This window comes from Phyllopteryx taeniolatus, chromosome 7, assembly GCF_024500385.1.
Source record: "Phyllopteryx taeniolatus isolate TA_2022b chromosome 7, UOR_Ptae_1.2, whole genome shotgun sequence".
NCBI lineage: Eukaryota > Metazoa > Chordata > Actinopteri > Syngnathiformes > Syngnathidae > Phyllopteryx > Phyllopteryx taeniolatus.
In genome coordinates, this window is record NC_084508.1 from 11389555 (window position 1) to 11414098 (window position 24544).

A 24544-nucleotide genomic window follows, 5' to 3' on the forward strand; every position below is an offset into this window, starting at 1 on the left:
AAGTGAATGGCCGCTGATAGGAAAAAGTTTCACCACCCCCGCTTTAAAAAAACATTTTGCCGAAAGCGGGACACTTAATCATGTTTGACATCTTATTTTACGTCTACTGATAAATATCAGCTTCTGCCACTGGCTAATGCTTTCTCAACTATGGACACAGTGGCAGCAGTCAGCGTGACGAATGTCGGCCAGCCTTGATTGATACTCAGCTCTTGCTCAATCACTGCACGTGAAATACACATTTGCATTTATGTAACGTGTGAATTGTAGACTAGATCTAGTGTGCTATCCAAAACTATCCACACAGAGTACACTGAATTTTGTGAAATAACACATAATAAGGAAATGAAAGTGCTATACTGTACAGAATTTCCATAGTGCAACACAATCAGTTCTGTGATGCTGTATCAAAGCACTCTTTCCCAGAGAAAATGCAGTGAAACCCCTCTTGCCGCAAATTGCAAAAAAGTAATTGAGGCCACCCTAAAATGCTTATATACATGACTATATTACAAGTTTTAACTGGAACTACACCACAAACTATGGTCCCAATTCACTGTAAAATGAATTCAAACTCATTTTACATTACCCTAAAATGGCTTACAGATGATTTGGCCAATACTGGCAAGAGTGTACCAGTCCGCCGGCGTTCCATGAGCCCACTGGTGGCTAATGACACACCCGTACAACTCTGTCAGCTCACTGTGTGATCCCCATGGCGGCTCACCACAACAATGACAATTTATTGAGTCCGGAAAAACTATCATGTCCATTTTATTTATCAAACTATAAGTCGATATAGCAATTATTGTGAGAGGCCTCGTAATAGTAGTAGTATTGCATTGTTGCTGAAATTATTGAACGTTATGTATTTTGAATAATACGCCTATTTCTGTTATCATCTGCTTGTTAAAATATCCAATATTTGATTAACTGTATTGCTAACATTTTAGGGAGCATCCAGAAACTTTTCCTACTGAGTTGGGGGGGGATTTGTTTTTTTTAACTCAAAATTCTACCACTTTGAGGCCCTTCAATGTTTTTCCCAAGCTCGTCAAGTTCACAGCTGAGGATAGACACACACCCACGCGCAAACACACCCACACGTTTTACTTTCATTTCATATTTGTCGTGTGTAAAGATAAGCGAGATGTTCTGTGGAAGGGAGCACTGTTTTAAAAGGTGTGGGCCCATGCTCATGTGCTTCATCTTGGTTATGTTGTTTATCTTTTTTTAACAAAAACAAAACCCTCTGGAAGCAGCTGTTTCATTTGTTGACACAGGAGTCTTTTTTTGTCGTTGTGTGTGTGTGTGTGTGTGTGTGTGTGTGTGTGTGCACGCGCGTGCATGTTTGAGACTGCGTTTGACAAACAATTTTTCTCACCTGAACTTCCTGGTTTTGGACACTCCCTCTCACATGAGGTGCATAGATAATGTTTATCACAGGTCCTCAAATTTTTGTTTTTGCACCTGGCCTTTCCGGTTTTGGACACATCTCATGGGCGTTACACAGGCAAAATGGACCTCACATGGTCCTCATGCATTTTTTTCCTGAAAGCCAACCAGAATTTGGCTTTCATTTTGTTTCTAGGTGGGATTTTTATATGCAGGGATTGTAGTGGTTGTGTACTCAGAACATTTATTACCTATCCTCTTTGGGGTCATTAGGATGTTGGTGCAGGGCAGACACACACAAATTGGATTGTGTATTGAGTGTCTTTTGCATGTACTGTATTTTTAACTGGGCCATATTCATTAACAATGTGTTTACATTTCCTGAAACACTTGAAACAAACCGCATTCGCACATGCCGAAGCAACTATACAAGTGTTAACATCAGCAAGTGACAACAAAGAAGTCAGTGAAAATGACTTAAGTACATTATTATAGCAATAGTGCTTTGTTGCCCCGGATTGACTAGGGTTTGTTGAGTCACTTACAGATTTTCCTTGCCCACATCTTTGGTTCTTGCGAAGTCTTCAAGAGTAGGAGGTGCTATAGGGGTGTCCATTGATCGTTTCCGCTGGACTTACTGTCCCCTGAAGTCTGTTTTTGGTTTGTGGCATTAAGGAAACACACTGTAATGTGATGGATGAGCAGAGAAGAGATTTGATGATAGCTGTCTCGGAGCAGTTCTTCAGTCTTTCTTTTTATTTTTTATGAGTGACGAGGAGTAATGAAATTAACTACTGGAAATTAAATACAGTGGAGACGAATATCCCGCAAGTGGGACAATTTGGAGAACACTTTCTGATAAATGTGCCTCAAAAGTCAAACAGAAATCTTGTGAGACTTCAGTGTCATTTGATGATAAATGAAAAATTGGAAATTGATTGAGATTTGCGGATTTCACTGAATTTCAGTATATTACTGTATTTTCTTTCTATAAAGTATGACGCAAGGGCTGGCTGCTGTTACCGTAATGCATAGTATTAACAATCGTTGTGGCAGCTGGCTTGACTTCAAATGGCTGGGAGGAACTAGAGAGGGGGAAAAAAACTGACTGTCTCGTTGTTTGCCGTTTGGAAGCATACCCCTTCCCCCTCCACTATTAATTTATTTTACTTTTTATTATTATTAGTAGTAGTAGTAGTAGTATTTTTGCTACTAACATGCATTTTATTCTCATTCATGAGGGATGAACTTTGATCCTTAACCTGCATAAGTTGGGACTGAGTGTATGGTATAAATTTGGTGTACAGAATTTGAGACACCAAAGAGCTAAATGCTAAATCGTTAGCAATTGTGATTAGCATTAGTGCGCTAGCGCTTACCATTTTAGGTCATAAACGCTAACTACCATTCAGCTCACTCATAAATCCTGTTATATGTACATTACACATCTAACAGTGTCTTAAAAATCACTTACAGATGCTTCTTTGTCATTTTTGGCAAAATTTATCAGCTGCCCAACTAAGTGTCTGTCTTCAATAAATGTCCTTGTGAAATATTGGTTCCAGCGGTGCAAACATGGTTCCGGGCGGTCGCGGCGAGCTTCGAGGCAGAACTTTTGCGTTGACCTAGTTTTGAAGTTGACTTAGCCAAATTATTCAAATTTTTATATTTTTTCCCCCCAGCCCTACTCATTTACAAATTGGCTGTTACATGTTGTGCGACATTGCAACGCTGTTCACGAGCGATTTAAATTTTGAATTGCAGCAATACCAGTGGTCAAAGGTCGGCCACTCAAAAATCCGAACCCTGCACACTGCTTGACAGCTCGATCAGTTTCGGCCGCATAGCTTGGTGTGCGCCGCGTCGTAGGCTTCTGTCCCTGAGTAGTTTTACTTTATTTTCGTTTTAAAATGCAGTGGTTGACATTTCTCTATGTTTGTATGACAGTTAGGATGTTGAAAGGTTCAACTGCTGTTTCTACCTTAAACCTGCTAAGCTAAAGGTTTGCATTTGAGTGCTGATGATTCATCGAGTCAAAGTTCTCTGGTGCCACTTTGCTTACTACAGATTGTACACACAATTACACAGGCACGCACACACACATTCGGCAGAGGATTCCCACATATACGATGACACCATGGACAGGCGCCACTCTGTCTATGAGAGTCTTTTCTCCATTTCAGTCTCACAAAGATGGACATTACAGTATATTATCCTGACATGATATGGATTCCTGGAAGCTGGGGGTGCAAATGGACCCCATTTGTCGTACCGGCGATGGAGGCAAACGACGTTATTTCTTCGAATATCCCAATGTTCTCATTTCAGGACGAACCTCAATAGTTAGCGTTGTGTTTCATCAGCATAATAAATAATTATTTTGTCAACAGATAATTTGTTTTCTTGCAATGCCAGCCTTGAATTCCAGTAAATTACCTTGCTCTGGATAAAAGTGTGCACGTTATATGCACGCAGACGTTTTGACTCAGAAGAACGTCATGTTAATACGTTTTGTCGAGAAAACACAGCAGAAAAAAAGGTAGCAGTTCAACCTCCTGCACCTGCATCCTATTTTAATATTGAATGCTGGTTGACTTCCAAGTTGTTGGAATATCAAACCAGTTTTTACTTTCTGAACAAATATACAAATAAATTAATTGTGTAATGTAAATCCCATCGCAGATCCTTTATTAACTCTACAGGTATTAGGGATCATTTTAACACGCTCATCTGTCTTACAAGTACAAGTAAACCACTGTACCGTGCAGTGACTAATTGTAATTCTAATAAATTAGAATTACTAAATACAACTGCTCTCCCATACAGCTGCTCTCCCTTCAATGTCAAATGGTCTCAATAAAGAGCCTTAACAGGAAAAAAAAGGAGCAAATGTATGAATTTAAAGCAGAAACCGAGAAATGCATTAGTTTTCTATATATAATAATAAATTTGAACAAAGAGGGTGGAGTAGACCCATTAAATATAGCAGTACACAGGGGCGTGCGAGGAGAGGCAGGGTTTAGAGCGCATTTGTGTTTACACTACAAATGCGGTTGAGTTACACCATGTACAGTAAAATGGGTCTGACTGCCGGTAACTGTAGTCACTTACCAACAAAAGCATCATTTCCTGAAAGCTCCTCCTTCTCTTCACCCTCCCTCTCCCCTCCCTCCTCTGCTCACTCACTCTCTCTTAGGCCACCTCTTTGTGGAACTATTAGTGCACAACCACTATGACTTAGCACTCAGCGCCAATACCCTAGCGGCCTTGTTCTAGACCTGGATAGTGCTCATTGACCAGAGCGTCACCTCAGCGTAGACAGATGTGTTGTGTTCAACCAGAGAGGAGCCGTGGAAGGGCTAAGAGGGTCCCACTGGCTGTCAGGTGAAGAGAAGCCCATGGATCAGGCTCTTGTACTCAGGGCTCTAAGGTGAAGCAGGAGTGTGTCTGTGTGTGTGTGTGTGTGTGTGTGTGTGTGTGTGTGTCTATCCCCCTCCCCTTCAATCTACATTTGGACCCATGTCGCTCATGCAGTTCTGGACTAAACTGTATTCACAGCTGGGACGGCCACTTCCCAAGGTACTTGTACTTTTTACTTGTTTTGCCTTTAAGTACTCTTAAGCAGAGTTTCCCAAATTGTGGGTCAGGACCAAAATGGGTTAAATGGATCGCCTGAGTGAAAAGATAATGCGTTTTATTGGTCTGGTTGTTTACTCATCTGACTTCTGTGCAGGTAGTGTGGATTCAGTTTGCACTCAATAACGGTGAAGTGAATGGTTGTCTGTCCCTATCTGCCCTGTGATCGACTGGTGACCAGTTCAGGGTTTACCCCGCCTCTCGCCCGAAGATAGCTGGGATAGGCTCCAGCACGCCCGCGACCCTTGTGAGGATAAAGCGGTACAGAAAATGGATGGATGGATGAGGAACATTGTCAGCTGCTCACATAGCTTGTCTTCCTTGTGATAAGGAGCTTTATAAACTTATTATGGCTCTTTGTAATGGTGAAAATGTTCCCGTCACGGCTATGATCATGCTACACTTCCATCTGCGTCTTTTACTGAAGTTGATCGCTAATTAATGAAACTTATGTAAGTGGGACTGAAAAGGGTTGGGGCTTTTGATTAACAAAAAGTCAAAAAAGAAAGACAGAAGGAAAGAGCGAGAGAAATTAAATTATTTAAGTTGACCATTGAGTCAAGTCAGACTCCACACATCAACCAGTGGTCCGCTGTCATCCACAGCCAAGCACTTGTCATGGATTCTATTCCAGTAAAAGTAACAACTTGATATTACGTCAGGCTAAGTAGCACTCGCTTGTATGTTTTTCTATTGAATGCCGTGTTCGGGATGACCATTGACTCAAGACTGATCCCACACCAAGCCCAGTAGTGCTCCATTCATGACAAATGATTGCCTGTCACACACCTTCTATTCCAGGAAAAGCAAGAACCCAATATCATGTCTTTCCAAGTAGCACTCGCTGGTCTGTGTTCTATTTCCCTTTGCACCGTCAGCATCTTTGTCCTAGCATCATTCATTATCTGGACTTTGGTCTTGAGTAATTTCTGCAGTATTTCATACTTCATGCAAGTTTGTTAGGGGGGAAAGTAGCAGGAAGGACTGTCAGTTTCCTGGTTTCCTAGTTAAACGTCAACCATAACCTCTGCATGCCATCCATTCATTTTCAACACCACTTATCCTGGTTAGGGTCGCGGGACGCTGGAGCCTATCCCAGCTGACTTCGGGCGAAAAGCGGACTACACCCTGAACTGGTCGGCAGTCAGTCGCAGGGCACATATAGACACGGACAACCATTCACACTCACATTCACACCGTCACTGAGTGGGAACTGAACCCACGCTGCCTGCACCAAAGTCAGGCGAGTGTACCACTACACCATCAGTGACTCCCTCTGCATGCCGCTTACTGGAAATGAATAAACAACAATGGTGGTGATGAGTGCTGCACGAGTGGCAAATACATGGGGAGGGGGCATAAAGGAGCGGCATCATTTGCGTAGTTTTGCGGTCTGATTAATGCATGAAGTGGTCATGGCTCCACTAAGTGTCGCTAATTTTTGTTTGCCATTTAAAATGTGCGAGGTTACCAAGAATAAAAGACACTTTCATGTCCCACTTTGTCTCCCTAGGGTTTATGGATTGTCTTTAACTTCTAATGAGCGATTCCAGCTTGCCTATCATGTGAACTAAAATGATGTGTTTATACCCATGTGCTTTGTGACACTATTTCATAAGAGTTTTTATCGGGACGGATGTGAGCCCTTCTCCACATGAGATTCAAACTAGACTTTACACCGATCTGATCGGCCGATAATTACGATTTTATGCTGAGCGGCTTTAATGTCATAATTCACCGTTCCGATCAATGACGTCATTGATAGGCTCCGCAAAAGACATTTACTCCGCGTTGCCATCATGTACAGTATATTTTAATCCAAAAGCTGGTTTATTTTTAGCCTTGTTGCATGTCTTTTGATGGAGAACTGTAAATACCTGACAGCCAATAAAGTTACTTGGGAAAAAAAATGTTGTTGGCGTGGAACAGACAACACGTAATGCCCGGATCAGACTACAAGACAAATTTGGTCTTTCACGATCGCACTATGTCAAGACTATTGCAAGAAAATCTTGCATTCCGATACCACCGCATCCCATTTTTTACGATCATTGGGCTTTATCTTGTCAACTCAAATGCGACCGGATACACTCGTTACCGCCTGTAGATATTTTTTAAGATACGCAGTATACAGTACACAAGTATATCCAGTAAATGAACAAGTCATTTAAAAAGACACATTGCTCCATCTTGTGATCGGGTCGGTGATCGGTTATTGTTTTTTGTTAAACTCGCTGATCGGCCCCAAAAATCCTTATCGTGTAAAGCCTAAGTCAAACTGAAGGCAAACAATTGAGACATGCTCCTTTGATTGCCAGCTCATTGTCATGGCATTCATAGATGACTTCCGCATGGCAACAGATGCACAGATGGGATCCTTACTTGCTTTTTTTCATGATTATTATGACCCTTTTGTCCCTAATTTCAAAAGAGCGTCCTGTCATTTATATTTGTGATAATCATGTTGGCAAGCTTTAGGCCTGCTGTACACCAAGCGACGTGGTGGAAACCGATTGTACTGTCGCACAGTGTGCGGGTTCGGCAACTAGTATTCATGAGTGGCTGACTGTTGGCCACTTGTTTTGCTGCGATTAAAAATTTGAATCACTGGTGAACGACGTCGCAATGTTGCAGATGTAACATGCGTGTGTGTGTGTGTGTTTTACGATAATACTCGGCTATATCACATATAAATTCATACAGTATATACCTGTGACCAAAAGGCAACCCATGAAGAGTCTCTGCTTCTTCCTTGACAAATCACGTCATGTTTTTGTGGTGGAATATAAAAATAATACAGTACAATATACTGCATGTGACGCCTCAAAACCCGATACAGGGTCAGCGTTTTTCTGTTGCAGTGTTTTGGTAGCTGTGCGGTGCTCATTTGCTTTGTGTGCGGCAAATAGTCGCCAACTGTAATGTTTTCGCGCTGGTCCACTTCAGTAGCTTTTGGCCGCATCGCTCGGTGTGCGGTGGGCCCTTTCTGAATGTATTTAAACATTGGGAAAACCCAGAGTGCTTGTCAGCAGCAAGCTGTCCATGGGGTGGCTCATTCAAGCTGGGCATACACTGTATGGTGTGGTAATTTTACTTTCAGGTCATTGCTGTGTCACAAAAGAAGTGTGTCAGTGGCATGTGTTTCAAGACGACAAAGTCTGCAGACTCTGACTTATAAAAGTTTCAGTTTTTAAAAATGTAGTTTTAACGCAACTTCATCAGCTTGATGACAGTCAATTAATTGAATATTACCTCGATAAATTAAGATTACTGAAATGTCCATCTGTAAAATTGTTGACTATTCGAAAAACTTGAAATGTACCTTTGCATCAATTAGTAAGAAACACTGATGAAATATTATTGTATGGGCTCTGGGCTTCTAGTCACCTTGTTATGATTTATGTACAGTATAGTGTTCATAGCCTTTTTTTACAAGTACTTCATTAAGCGAATTTGTGAGTAAAAGACAGCTTTTCACAATTTGGCTTCTTGATCAGAGCATAAACAGATTTAGGTTTTTTAGATTTTCTAGACTCATAAGAGTATTACAAGTTTACGCAGTAGGCTATAATGCCCTGACAGTTTTCACAACTCAAACTAGACAGTCGCCTTTTCCGTTTGTTGCCCCAGACGCACCCTGTGAACTTACACATGAAGGCCGTCGGTCAAGTTGTGTTGACTGCTTGGAGAAGGTCAACAGCTGAGTCCGGAATATGGCTTATTTCACTCAGCTGAGCACGAGGGGAAGGTGATGTCATAACCCTCAGTTTGTCTGCTTCACTCACACACTGCTTAGATATTGACATGCAGGACCAATGCTTACACTGCAAACAACATCGTGTTCGCTGACAGTTTTAAGTATTAGCTCCTCTTCCTTCTGAGGAACATAGCTTGAAGCCAAATCCAAGATTAACAATAAGGCACAAATGTGAGGCTTAGGGATGGGAAAATAGGACATTTAGAATAACTTGGCAATGGTGATGTCACTTGTGTTTGACTTCCCAGCCTTGGAAAAGCATCCAAGCGTGTGGTGCGTAGGCGGGGGAAGCCCTGAGCGTGCCCCGTCTTGTATGTGCTTTGAAATTCACCGCAATGTGGCCAGTGAACAGACCAGAATTCTTGCCGATTTGCATTTTCATCACAGCAGAAGTATCTTAAATCAAGCTGGCAGGAAAGCAAACTAAGTTTACTTGGGATCCCCCAACAAACAGTGTACCTTTTGAATCTCAAAACGAATAACAATCCCACCCTCCTTTCTCCTTTGACTCGCTGTCTGCCTGTCTTCCACTTGTCTTTTTGTTCTTGTCTGACCAGTTTAGTTATATTCGGATCCTGACTGTCAGCTTCTTTTCTTACCTTGTGTCACTCAAGAGTTTTGTTGGTTTGCTAGTGTTGGTTTGCTAGATATTAAACAAATGAAAGCAAGATAAATAATTTCAAAACTTTTTCCCAATTGCCCTGTACAACTCTGTTGAAAAATATAATAATCTTTTTGAGGGAATTGAAAATTAACTACTGAAATAATAGCTGCACAAGCGTGCACAGTGCTTTATAACTGGGATGTGGCTGTAACCAGAATTAACCAATCACATTCAAGCTCATGTTAAAAGTTAGTACACACCTACCACCAAATACATTTCAGATGTTCTAGTAGGTCTTTCCTGCCTTTTCTTTTTCTTTTTTAAAAATACAAATCCGGCCTCACCTGTGTCGAGTTTGCATGTTCTCCCTGTGTCCCAAAAGATCCCAAAAAATGCTTGGTAAGTTAATTTAAAACTCTAAATTGCCCATAGTTGTGAACGTGAGTGTGAATGGTTGTTTGTTTATATGTGCCCAGCGATTGGCTAGCGATCAGTTCAGGGTGTACCTTGCCTCGCGCCCAGAGTCAGCTGGGATTGACTCCAGCACCCCCGTGACCCTAGTGAGGATAAGCAGTAGGGAAGATGAATGAATGAATGAGTGAATTATTATTTTGCTTTCTAGCAGAAGTCAATTTATTTATTGATTGATTTTTATTTTATTTATTTATTTATTTATTTATTTTACTAACACTGCTTGGCATTTGGAACTATTCATAATTCCGTTCACGTTGACTAAGGCCCCATTTCCAGCTGAAGAAAAACAGCCCCAAAGCATTATGATGCCACCACCATGCTTCACTGGTATTCCTTTGGTGCCGAGCGTTATTATTTGCGTCACACACAACTTTTAGAATGATGGCCAAAAAGTTCACCTTGTTTTTTTGTTTCTTTTGGAGCATAACAGAATTTCGCAAACACGTGGGAAAATGTGTCATGATCCAAAGGAAAAAAAATTTTTGGAATCATTTATCTTAGTTTAATCACTAGAACACGGGTGTCAAACTCAAGGCCCAGGGGCCACATCCAGCCCGCCACATCAATTTATGTGGCCCGCGAAAGCAAATCAAGTGCGTCGGCTGTTTCTTGCTAAAATAACAACATGGCAAATCGTCTTCCCTTTTATATTACGTTGATTGAAAACATTTTTGTTACCAATGCCCATTTCAAAATAAACTGAATTAACAACTTTTTACTGCCTTTTGGTTTCAAATATAGTTATTCATCGATTTTTTGTACTGTATTTTCACGACCATAGGGCGCACCGTATTAAAAGGCGCAGTCTCAGTTACGGGGTCTATTTCTGTATTTAACACATACATAAGGTGCACCGTAATATTGGGCGCAGGCATGGTAAAACATACGCTCTCTTAAAACATGCGGTAGCATGCATGCAGTATTTAACAATGTACTCACGTTATTTTTTGATCAATCCTCATCCACAAATCCATCAAAGTCCTCATCTTCTGTATCCAAAATGAACAACTGGGCAAGTTCTCAATCAAACACGCCAGGTTCAAGTCAGTCTCGTTGCCGTGCGAAAGCTCATACAAGCATCCACAATCGATTCACAGATTGTGGCGTAACTCGCCCGGCGCTGCCTCCCTGTCTTAGTAAAGCGGTGTTCGCCATCTGTCATCCATGGCTCCCACGCTGCTCACTTCACTTTGAACGCCCTGTTTACACCGATGTCCAGCGGTTCGTCAAGCCTCCCGGAATGATGGCAAGCCACGAGTCGAATGGTGACTTGTGACGCTTCTCCCGGCGGTTCTTTGCTCATTAATCCATTGCTCGAGTTGGTCTTCCAACTCGGGCCACCTCGCCTTGTTTCCGCGTTTTGTTTTTCTTTTTTTTCCACGGAAACTCAACTTCGTCTTCTTGACTGGGCGAAGCTCATTTTCCTGCTTCCTCCACTTGCGAACCATGGATTCATTGATCTTGAATTCTCTCGCGGCTGCTCGATTCGCATGTTCCTCCGCGTAACTGATAGCTTGCAGTTTAAACTGTGCTTCGTAAGCGTGTCTCTTCGTAGGTGACATTTTCGGGGATCATTAGCCAAACCCATGTTGTTTTGCACAATGCACACCCCGGAAATGCTCCCAGTCAGTCAAGCGGTTTAAAAAAAAAACAAAAAACGCGGGGGCGTGGCTTTAGCATCCGCCTCCACGCACCCTCCCCTGTCCTCAGCCACGTCCGCTTTTCCTCTGTGTAAGCACGTCTCTGTGTAAGCAGTTGGCTGGCAATGCACAAAAAAAGACTTTTTATATACACTTTGAATGGAATATTGCCAATATTCCATCTTTGGGGGTATTATCCAAACTGTAACAGAACTGGTACGACACCTGTGTAAATTTTAAATGTCAGGATGGCGGGCAGCAGTGGGAAGAACACCTGACTCTCATTTCTGTGGCACTATTGTGTTGACATCGTAATGTTCTAATTATCTTATTATACTGTGTGAAATATCCTACCTTTCGCTGGGTTCTGTGTAAAAGGCAAAGGTGGATAAATGCCTGGTTTTCTGTTATGACTACAAGATCTCTACCTTTGACCTTTGACACACATCCTTTTATGTCTATAAAGCATATGTAGACTTCCTTGTATGGCAGTGCTGGAACTTACCATAAGGTGCATGTGATAAGTAGTGACATTGCTGTTGTGGGGCACAGCTGCAAAACTTCATCACAGTCACACATTATTGCATTTTCATGTTGCATTAGCCAGGTGTCTTATGTTTGCTTTGTTTATTTTTCCATTAAATAATTCCGCTGGTATCTACTAAATCGGGCAGATTGGTTGCTAATGATATGTGCCTCCTATCATTCATCCCAAGGCACACAAGTGCTGTAATTTACAGCCTCTGCGTGCTGCACAGCAACTGGCTTGTCACATTACATTCATTTGATCAAAAGAATGCCCTAACGCTGAAGGGGAAAAGAAAACGTGTGACTATGTTGGGAAACCGGGGCAAAAGTGGAACATGTTAAAGGCTACTTTTGTTGAACAGAAATTGGTTGAGAAATTACAAGAAAAGTCATGAGCCTTCACATGCCCTTCTATGAAAATGTACATCATCCCCTGGAAGCCATTTTGGAAAGGCACACTTGCAGAAACATGCATGATGTCAGGCTTTTTTATTTTATTTTATTTATTTATTTTTTTTAAAAGACATTTGGATTTAGATGAGACAGAGGGAGGATTAGCGGTTACATGGATGTGTTGGCTGTGTGCTTCGGAAGGAGCCAGATTAGCATCAGAGCGGTTGGAATTCAAGCCTTATCTTTACGCGGCAGGGCCCAGTTTTAGGAATAGTGGATGAACCAGCCCTGGGTACAAAGTCTGCCGCTGGTCAAGTAACACTGCAGCCTCTGTTCCACTCTGCTTGACAACTCGATTAGCATGGTGCTGAGCTCAGAGGTGTCTCGCTTAGTTCGAGCCCGACTCAGTTTTCTCACATTCCGCTGAAGCAGTATTGTTGCTCAAACTATCATTTCACCTTTTTGTTGTTAGTGGAAAGTCTTTACTGCATGTACATATGCACTTGAGGTGCACTACAGGTGCATTTTTTTTCCAGATCAGATCATCTGTAAACCATTTATTTTTAAGGTTAATGTAATCGGACTTTCAAATGATTGAATGACGAAGTGTTTTCACGTCATAGTTTGTTGTATATTTGTGTTTAAACGAGGGCTGAAACAATTCATCAAATAACTCGAATAGTTAGATTACAAAAAAAGTTAACACAAAATCCCTGCCTCGAAGCTTTGCAGTTTTTCCACACTGACTAATGATACTGCTGATTCAAGCACCACAGATATAGACGTTAGCTCATTTAATACAGTGTAGCCTACCACCAGTAATTAGAACGTATTGTAATGCTTCCACAAGTGGTCAAAGATAGACACAGCCGCCGGTGCTCTTAAAAATCGCTTTATTGAAGCAATGGTAACAAAATGACTAATAAGCACATTCATACACGAGATTCTATGGCCACAACCGATGCGCAGACAATCAATGCGCAGACTGAGTAGCCAAGTTAACAGCCAGCTAACCTCAGTCCACAACAGTCAACTCTACTCTCACTTATTCCCTGTTTTAGAGTGGGAGAAAATGTGAAAATGTATGTTGTGCGCCACCATTTACCTCCCAGTGACAGAAGACTCGCACTCGTAAATGCACCTGAGGTAAACAAAGGCCTTCTGTCCACTGTTTTGAGTAGACGCGTCCTGTTCTCCTTTTTTGGGGGTGGCCTTGTTTACACATCTGTCGCAGCCAGACCAGTCCAGGGGTGAGATGGGATAGTGAAGACTCACAGCCGTGGAAGAAAGTTGGTGTTGTTTTCCCTTCTTAAATCAGGAAGATACGCCCCCCCAGCACCCTTAAAGCAGCCAATCAGAGACCAGGACAACTGAGGGGAGCCTGTTTTTCATGCCTGATCTTGCCCCCAAGAAATGAATATACTCACACAAAGAGAGTTTGCGCTAACAACGATGGCAGTGCTTCCACGTGATGGTCAGCAACTCACTTCTGAGCACAAAAATAACACCAATGTGTTTGTGTTTACCACACTTGCCAGGCCCCATTCCCACAACATGCAGTCATGTTTGCAGGGATAGCATCGGCGTCTTGTACTCTCTCACCCGTCAGACATGTTCCGTGAAACTGTTGAGTAATGCGTGGCAATAGTTAATCAAACATATTGTTTAAAAAGAGTCACAATGACACCCTTAGGCTTCTTGGACTGTGGAGATCACTCTTGTAATCTTGACTATGTCATAGTGAAATGTAGGACATTACTGCAAGCCTAACCTTTTCAGAAGGTGCTTTGTTACACGTTCTCATTGTCATTTCCCAGAGCTATACTGTGGAACTACAAAGATCCTTAATAAATATGGAGGCAGTATTTTAATTAACTTTTTAACATTCCTAACCGTATAACCGTACAATTATGAGGAGTTACCTACTGTAATAAAGCATAATTCAAACCAAATTCAAGTAAAACTGCTCTTTCTTTGATGACACATTTGAGAGGCAACAGGAAGGGGTTTACAGCACAATACTGACTAGACCTAGCCTTTGTCAGATTCTTATGGTATGTTAACCTTGAGCAAAAATATCACGGTATCACAGTATTGCAATTACAGCTGAAAAGTGTATTCTTTGGAAATGTTTGGGTAAATAACTTTTCTCCTTAGAATGCAATCTATTTTGCATATAGAATATTTGGTAAAAAGAAAATAGAATATTTTATATATTTTAAAATAAAATCGAAGTGTCGTAAATTAGTGCAAGTACTTATTTCTCAGAAAATGAGTAGCGGCTCTTCTGCTCTTCTCCGCTTTGTGAAGTAATGTCAGAGCGGAAGAAGCTGATTTAACGCTACTTTCATACTGCAGAGCATGATTCCCAGTGCTGATTTTTTGTTAATTCCGATCTATTCATGGAGTCATTCACATTACACAAACAAATGTGACTTATGATGTGGACAGAATGGTGCTGTGAAGTGACACACATGCACACAAAACAGGGACGTCACGTTGCGCAGATGCAGAAACACGAGGCACTGTGTGTTTGCGGCCCTACCCTCGCGTACGTCTCGCCACGATGCATTTGTGGCAATTTCAAGGATTTTGTGCAACAGGAGCCCATATTCTCTTATATTTTTCAGTTTTAAAGGATCTTCTTTCACGATACTCTTTTCTGCTCCTTCGTCCGCTGTTCCTTTTGTCGCGTGTCTGTTTTGTCAAACATTTGTAACATTTGACATTTTTCTCTGTCCCCCATCACTTAATCCCTATCTGGCCACATCCATTTTTATAAGTCCCCAGGGCCTAGAGGGGGCTGCCTGCGGGAAACTAGTTGAAGTGCACAGCGTGCTAATGGCTTGGACATATTAATAAAGGGGCGAATGGAGGAAGCTAGCCATGGCTAAAATGACACAAGTGCTCCCATTATTAGATGTCGTCGGCAAAGTTGACTGACACAAGATTTTTGTAATCGACTATTATTTGATGAAGTCGAGTCGAAGTCTATTAATCAGTGACGTCATTGATATTTTTTCAGCACAGTAGTCTTTTTTTGTGCAATGGACCAGTTTCACGTGAAGACATTTCAACAGACAAGCATAGATTTAAAAAAACAATTGATTGAAAATACAAGTCGACGTCACGCTAATTGTAGTTGTTCTAATAAGTGGGAGTCTTGCGTATCTTTCTCGTAACAAAAAGTCAGGTCTCATCTTGTGTTCGTAACATAGCGTGTTGTTGTCAGGTGCGACATCATAGACAGTTTCTCTGTTTCACGGTCTCTATTCCACTCGAACTTGTATTGTATTTGAGGATAGACTTCCTCCTGGTCTCAATTTTGGTAAAATATTTACACACACTTGTAGCATCCATACATACGGCTGTACAGCGCTGACGTCAGTGTCGTAAAGTGACAAGTGTCATGTTGTCTGTGATGAGTAAAGTTAGCACACAGTTGTTGTTTGTGCATTATAGACATAATATTTTGGCAATAAATATCAATTAAGATTAAGTAAGACTAGTGGTGAAGAAGAAAAACAAAGCAGTGACCAGAATAGCCAAAGCAAGCGAGGCTAGCCGCCATCCTTATCTACCACCAGCTTAGGTTTTTTTTTTAACTCTAGTTGTACTTCAGTCGGCTTCAAGCGTTAGGTAAAAAAAAAAGTTCAATAATAAAATAATCATTCTCATTTTATTATTGATAACTAGTTATATTGCATTAACCGATTATTTAATAAATTACATAAAAATGGTTAAACATATTTACAAATATGTCAAGTGTATGTTTTATTATTACATACAATAAATAAATTAACCATTGATTTAACAAATAAAATGTAAAAAAATTAAACCATTTTAACTAACCAATTTTGTAAAAAAAAAAAAAAAAAATACATTAATTAATTTAAAACTATTTCACAGGACTCTTTATAATGCAAATCCTCGGTGGGCCAGATTAAAGATGAAGTGTATGTGCCCCCAGACCATACCTTTTCCACCTGTGCAATAGACAGTAAATCAAGGTGAAACTCAAGTTCTTCTCTTCTCTACCGACAGGATCTGTCCTGCATCGATGACCTCTCCACCAATTCCCTGTTCTCTTCTCCGGCCGACTCACTGTCAGAGTATGCCGACGCCCAGTCCTTCATCAGCACTGACCACCTGGACACGGTGCCCACGCTCTGGGATGTCAGCACAAGTACCACCGCCGCCACCACACCAACACAGAGCCAGCTGGAGGTCAGTAGACTAACACACACATACATACACGCAGTATAAGCAGATGACCACACCGACCGTTCTTCTTTCTACTGTTTCAAAATTGAATGCTTGCAGTAGGGTATGCAGGTGTCGAATACAAAGCAAGCCCCGCACATTGCTCTTACACCGTTGAAATGGCATGCTCCTGAGGACACGTCACTCTATTACTTGATGTAGATCACGGCCAAGGGTTATTTTTAGATAGAGTGGAACCTAGCATAGTCATTCATAGATTCATCATATTCACAGATTTTTTTGAGGGAAACCTATACACCACTATTCGTGAAAACCCCCACTTATTTTATTTTAATTTTTTTTACTGTATACCTTGCTGATTCACATTTTTGGTACCTGATTCCTCGCTTATTTGCATTTTGTTCCATTTTTTTGTTTTTGTTTCATGGGAATTATAAGGAGTGTCAATTATTTGCAGATTTTTGCTACTCTGGTGCGGGATCAGTCCCTTTCCCCCCAATAGTAGGGGTCCACTATATTTATTTTGATTTACTGATTTTTATCATACTATTATTATATACAGAATATTTTGAGGAGGGGGGGGTTGTGTCAACTTCCATGAGTTACTGCTACAGATGCTGCACAACGAGATGCCATCATTTAATTTCTTGTTTGGTGTGGTTTATTGTAGCCAATCACCTGTCAGGCACACACACAAAAAAAAAAGCATTTTCCTGAGTAGACACCATAATAGGTACCCTCAAGCACACCTCCTTTTTTTTTTTTTTTTTTTTTTTTTTTTTTGTCTGTTTTACCCATTGATTTGAGTTTTTCTTTCTTTATTTAATGTTTTTTGTTGACAGCTTAAAGGCACCAGCACGTTTCAGGGCTTGGCCAGTTTGGATGATATAACAGCTATAATCTGCACGCCACCTTTAGGAGGATTTCAGGTAGCCGCACCAATCTGATGTAACATTTAACTAACGCTCTCTTTCAGTGTGTGCACCTCCATGAGTGGTTGCGGTCAGAAATGTGCACACATCCAGATTAAGTGTCCGACACAGTGTCGGTCATACCATAAGTGGTTTTACTTGAGCACAAATGTGTCTGCCAAACGTCAATGTCAGCCGATTTTAGTCTTTTTGTCGGTGGCCAACAGACTCTCATCCATTGTTATTTTATTTTGTCATTTTGTATTATCACAGATGATGTAAGCATTGCATATCATTTGCAACTGTACAGCGACAGCAACAACTACAAAGCAGTACTGGGGCCACACCGCAAGGAAAAAATAATAAAGTCGTAAGAATAAAGCCCAAATAGTTCCAGAATAATTGGTTGATATAAGTAAATGAGAAACAAATCTTAATTGGACAAGAAAAAGGCATAACAAACATTCTAATTTTATTCATACCGTTATTACTTTCTTCATCTTTTTTTCTTTGCAAAACTTTATTCTTGCAGCTTGATGACTTTTTTCTCTTAAAATTTGAACTTTATCTCTTTTTTTTTTGTTGTAACAAATTTTCACAACTTTGACTTCTTTCTAGTAACTTTGTAGTTTTAACATTGTCATAACTATTATGACTTAATCTCTTAACATTACAACTTTATTCTAGTTCATCTTATACTTTTTTTTCTCACGACCTTTTAATTTTATTTTCATAAAATTAACTGCAGGTTCATTCTTGTAATATTATGTATTTTTTCCCTTACCATGAGTGCTCCATTCCCCGTAACATTTGACTTTTTTTTTTGGAACAACTTCATTCTCATAACCTTGTCACTTTATCTTTGTAACTTTTACTTTTGTCTCTTAACATTATGACTATTTTCTGAATATTACGACTTTTTTCTTCTAAGATTACAGTTTCTTAATATTTTGACTTTATTCTTCTGACTTCATGACAAATTTTTGTGTGTAATTTTAGTACTTTTATTTTCAACGTGTCTCTAATACGCTACCATACATAACAAATACTGGCTTTTTTTTTTCTTTTAGCTTACAATTGTGTGTATTAAATGGGTTTAACTACGGAGACCTTCGCTGACATATTGATCTTCAGCAAGTTTTTCTCCTTTCTGCTTTTAGCCTGTTTAACTCCCATTTTCATTGCTGTGTTGTCATACTCCTGTTAATTGTGGCGTGCTAATCTGTCTGGCTACTAACATTATTTTTTTCAACTTCACCTAGGCTAAAACCAGAACTGCATATATAGATAGTAGTGTGGCATGCGACTTCTGTTGAATGTTGTCTTTGGTGTTGCCAGACTCAGAGAACTCAGTTACCCCCGGAGGAGGAGGAGGAAGCAGAGGAAGAGGATTCAGAGGAACTAGGCCATGTCGACACGTATGCCGAGTACAGACCTTCCAAATGTAGGTCATTAGACATGACGGCAAAATGTAGCCGTACACTGTGTTGAGACAAACTACATTTCTTCCTTTCTCCTCTTCAGCAACTATCGGAATTTCCCATCCCGACATAGTGGTGGAGACCAACACGCTGTCTAGTGTCCCTCCTCCGGACATCACATACACTCTGTCTATACCCGAGTCTACCATTAACAGCGGCCTGCTGTCCGCCCTGCAGCTAGAAGCCATTATCTATGCCTGTCAGGTACACATGCACATGGCACAGACATCAACCCACAGTCATTCCCTTTCACTTGGAGCAATGAGTGACCAGTCTCTCTCCGTCTTTTGTGTGGCCAGCAACACGAAGTCATCCTACAGAACAACCAGCGAGCAGGCTTCCTGATTGGCGATGGGGCCGGCGTGGGTAAAGGGCGTACTGTTGCGGGAATCATCCTGGAAAACTACCTTAAGGGAAGGAAAAAATCACTATGGTGAGTAAGCACTCCCTGATGAGGTTTATTAACAATGGTGGACTGCCGAGAATTCATGATTGTAGATTGGCAGGCTATTTGTGTTTAATAGAGGTTAGCAATTAGTAATTCCCTGGGGGCCACAGGAGAAACTGGGATGGTTTTTGCTTCTCATGTTGATGTATAATATATAAATTGTAAATATGAACACCATGCAGTTAACTAGTTTGTACAGCGACTTAAGTATGAGTGGTTATGCTGTGTACTTACTGTTATTCCATTTAATTGATTTTATTTATGGCCTAGAAGTGTTTTTCTTACAAATAGTTGATTCAATTACCTTACAACTGCATTAGCATAGCTTATTGACAGAGTAGACTTTGCCGACGTAAACCGAGGACTCCCATGTATACGGTATTTCCGCAAATGGGGGCTACGGGACATTTGTCTACCCAACTTCAAATGTGTGGGAGGCCCAAGTAATTTTTTAAGAAAAATATTACATGTTAAAATTCATGTCATGTGAAACTGGAGTTTAAAACGAGATAGGAAGTACTATCAAGGACAAAGTGAGCAAAACGGGAAAAATCTCTCACCCAATAAGAATCGATAAAAGGTTACGGTGGAGCTAGATAAGCAGTATTGATGATGGGATTGGAATATCCATCCATCCATCCATTTTCTACCGCTTATCCGGGTCGGGTCGCGGGGGCAGTAGTTTCAGCAGGGACGCCCAGACTTCCCTCTCTCCAGCCACTTCATCCAGCTCTTCCGGGGGGATCCCGAGGCGTTCCCAGGCCAGCCGAAGGATGTAGTCTCTCCAGCGTGTCCTGGGTCGTCCCCGGGGTCTCCTCCCGGTGGGACATTCCCGGAACACCTCACCAGGGAGGCGTCCGGGAGGCATCCGAATCAGATGCCCCAGCCACCTCATCTGGCTCCTCTCAATGTGGAGGAGCAGCGGCTCTACTCTGAGATCCTCCCGGATTACCGAGCTTCTCATCCTATCTCTAAGGGTGAGCCCGGACACCCTGCGGAGGAAACTCATTTCGGCCGCTTGTATCCGGGATTGTATTTCGGTCACGACCCACAGCTCATGACCACAGGTGAGGGTAGGAGCGAAGATCGACCGGTAAATTGAGAGCTTCGCCTTTCGGCTTAGCTCTTTCTTTACCACAACGGACCGATACAAAGTCCGCATCACTGCAGACGCTGCACCGATCCGCCTGTCGATCTCCCGTTCCATTCTTCCCTCACTCGTGAACAAGACCCCAAGATACTTGAACTCCTCCACTTGGGGCAGGATCTCATCCCCGACCTGGAGAGGGCACGCCACCCTTTTCCGACTGAGGACCATGGTCTCGGATTTGGAGGTGCTGATTCTCATCCCAGCCGCTTCACACTCGGCTGCGAACTGCTCCAGTGAGAGTTGGAGCTCACGGCTTGATGAAGCCAACAGAAGCACATCATCTGCAAAAAGCAGAGATGCAATACTGAGGCCACCAAACCGGACCCCCTCTACGCCTCGGCTGCGCCTAGAAATTCTGTCCATAAAAGTTATGAACAGAATCGGCGACAAAGGGCAGCCGTGGCGGAGTCCAACCCTCACCGGGAACGAGTCCGACCACCAGAGCTGCATTCCGCTTGGCCAGCCGGTACCCATCAGCTGCCTCAGGAGTCCCACAGGCCAAAAAGGCCCGATAGGACTCCTTCTTCAGCTTGACGGCATCCCTCACCGTTGGTGTCCACCAACGGGTTCGGGGATTGCCGCCACGACAGGCACCGACCACCTTACGGCCACAGCTCCGGTCGGCCGCCACAGCAATGGAGGCGCGGAACATGGTCCACTCGGACTCGATGTCCCCCGCCTCCCCCGGAACATGAGCAAAGTTCTGTCGGAGGTGGGAGTTGAAACTCCTTCTGACAGGGGATTCTGCCAGACGTTCCCAGCAGACCCTCACAATACGTTTGGGCCTGCCACGTCGGACCGGCATCTTCCCCCACCATCGGAGCCAACTCACCACCAGGTGGTGATCAGTTGACAGCTCCGCCCCTCTCGTCACTCGAGTGTCCAAGACATGCGGCCGCAAGTCCGATGACACGACCACAAAGTCGATCATCGAACTAGCTAAACCTTTATCAATTCCTATCTCTAGCCTAATATCACTTTTAACTCTGCACAGAAAACTTGTTTCCAACATGCAGTAAGTTTAGTAGTTATATTCAACTAAGAGATAGCTTATGTACTTTATTGTACTTTGGTACGCAAGTTCAAGTGGTCAACTTAAGTATTTATTGTCCATGTATGAACAATAGGGTCTATACACTGAGATAATTTGACCTACTGCCCATTTTTTTCCAGGAATGGAGTAACATTATGACATCCTATTACCTTATGACTTTTTCCTGTTACTTTGACTTCCCCCCCCCCCCCCCCCCATAACAGTACAAGCGTTATCCTTGAACTTCCTTATTTTCTCGCAGCATGTGGACTTAATTCTCATAGTTTAGTCCCTTTTTTCTCATAAGATTGCAATTTAATTCTCATATTCCATTATTCCATATTTTTCTCAGAACACGATGACTTTATCTTGGTTACTTTATCACTTTTTTCATGCAGCATTCCAACTTCGCTTCTGTTTCTTTATTGTAACTCTACGACAAATATTTCTGGTGATTTTGCTACATTTTTATTTTCAATGTGTCCCTGACACCCTATCGCAGTGTTTCCCAAATGTCATAGAGCCAAGGCACATATTGTAAATGAGAAAAATCTCACAGCACACCACCAAACAAAAATAATTGCAAAACGTTGGTAGGTTAACTATACACCTTTTGCCATCTAGTGGAAGAGCATTTAATTGTTCTGCTGTCACATTGTGTCACTGGCGTAATGACCAAAAGATACATGTAATATTGGATAATTTTCCAGGCACACCTGAGGTTCTCTGAGGCCAAGTCACAGTGCTTGTGAATCACTGCTCTGTCGTACATAGATGGCATCTATTTAGGGAGAGGTGTTTTGTCTTAAGTGGATGGCACACCTAGCGACTAATGTGGTAATATCATGGATTAAAGGGACGGCGACTATTTGAGGCATATCTCAAATCAGCACCCACATTTTATTTTTTTGTGGATTCTTGCTGCAGTCTGCTTCTAGTGAAATCTCAAAGATGAGCCGTGAGTCAGTGTAATGCCATCCTAATTGTAGCCTTCACATGCAGCACAGCCCAACAGGATGTGAGCTCATCCCTCAGTCAGCCCCAGTCTTCGTTTGGCCGACATAAAATTAATGCACACGGCCAACATGCCCTGCTTTGCATCTGCTTGTACTTGTTCTGTCCGGCCGTATACAGTGAATGACTAATCCTACTGTTCCTGCCCGCAGGTTCAGCATATCCAATGACCTGAAATTTGATGCAGAGCGAGATCTCAAAGACATAGATGCACCGACTATTCCTGTGCATGCCTTAAACAAAGTGAGTCCAGGTGCTAATGAAGAAGGCAGTTCTTTCTAAGCGGTCATGCATAAAATGGAACGGAGCGCAGCCGCGGTGGGTGACAGTGAGACTGTGTGTTGCAGATTAAGTATGGAGACACAGCTACCTCAGAAGGAGTCCTCTTTGCGACCTACTCTGCGCTGATTGGCGAGAGCCAGGCGGGAGGGCAGCACCGCACGCGGATTAAACAGATCCTGGACTGGTGCAAGCCGGATTTTGACGGAGTTGTATCCTTTCATTTTCCAGATGACACACACATTCCTCCTCCTCCACTGTGCTATACCCCCTCCCCTGTTCTTCCCTGTGTTGTTTGCCCTTGACCTGCATGCACCTCCTCACAGATTATTTTTGATGAATGCCACAAAGCCAAGAATGCCACGTCAACAAAGATGGGCAAGGCAGTGCTTGATCTGCAAAACAAGCTGCCGCGGGCCAGAGTGGTGTATGCCAGTGCCACAGGTACATGAGCAGGAAAGCAAATGCAATGAAGTTGAACCCTCCAAAGTAGAGCACAAGCCGTTCCGTGATGCTGGTTGAAAATAGGAAATGATGTACATTGGGCAGCATAGTGCTCTAGTGGTTAGGAGGTCTACGTCACAGTTCTGATGTTTGTGGTTTGAATGTGGATTTTGCATGTTGTTCCCGTGCTTGCGTTGGTTTTCGCTGGGTACCCCAGCTTCCTCCCACATTTCAAGAACATGCATATTAGGTTCATTGAAGGCTCTAAATTGTCCTTAGGTGTAAATGCTTGTTTGTCTATATGTGCCCTGTGATTGACTGGTGACCGGTCCAGGGTGTGTACCCTGCCTCTCACTCAAAGTCAGCCGTTATGCGCTCCAGCTCACTCATGATCCTAAAGAGGGCAAACGCTATAGAAAATGTATGACTGCAAATAATGAAAAGTGACTTAATTTGTTCCAGGCTAAAGCCAACAGCATCATAAAAATGTTTAATAACTGAATAGCTAATTTTGAACAACCTTTTCACATTTATAACTGTATAATAAATCTAAATATATAATCTAATCTAAATAAGTAAAACTACTCACTTTTTCAGGACAAGTGACAGATACATAATGGAGATGGGACAGAAATGTGTTGATATTGTCACCTAGTTGCAGTTTATAAGTAACGCTGGAAATTATGTTGCATGGTGTGGAATATTAATGTACATTTAATCTACATATTATTATGTATATAAATATATATGTTTCATTAGAAACTGCTCAGTAAAATGAATGTGCTGGAGCCTATCACAGCTGACTCTGGGCAACAGGCAGGGTACACCCTGAACTGGTCGCCAGCCAGTCACAGGGCACATAACAAACCATTCGCACTCACATTCACACCTACGGGCAATTTAGAGTTTTTTAATTAACCTACCATGCATGTTTTTGGAATGTGGGAGGAAACCAGAGTACCCGGAGAAAACCTTGTTCCCATCTTCTGCCTCTAATTTAATTAGACAAGAAACCACCACGTCTAAAGGAAAAACCAATCAGATACGGAAGGCGTGACTTAAGAGGTGACAATCATTTGTCACGCTCTTAGGGTCACACTTATCGCGGGCACCCCTGTGGCCCCTTTAAAAAA

General features: G+C 42.1%; 1 protein-coding gene across 4 annotated transcripts in view; it reads left to right on the plus strand.

Annotated features, from left to right (window-relative positions):
* Window positions 1-24544, plus strand: part of sbno2b (strawberry notch homolog 2b) — a 76254-nt gene that overhangs the window by 27519 nt on the left and 24191 nt on the right. For 2 of the 4 annotated variants that reach the window (XM_061778335.1, XM_061778336.1), the window contains exons 5-12: window positions 16472-16654; window positions 17494-17580; window positions 18901-19006; window positions 19087-19247; window positions 19343-19476; window positions 22841-22931; window positions 23036-23179; window positions 23294-23411. In XM_061778335.1, coding sequence (XP_061634319.1) covers window positions 16472-16654; window positions 17494-17580; window positions 18901-19006; window positions 19087-19247; window positions 19343-19476; window positions 22841-22931; window positions 23036-23179; window positions 23294-23411 — 1024 coding nt within the window. Of the gene's footprint in view, window positions 1-4596; window positions 4975-16471; window positions 16655-17493; window positions 17581-18900; window positions 19007-19086; window positions 19248-19342; window positions 19477-22840; window positions 22932-23035; window positions 23180-23293; window positions 23412-24544 lie in introns of those variants that run through there. The other 2 variants (XM_061778338.1, XM_061778337.1) reach the window with 2 other exon arrangements.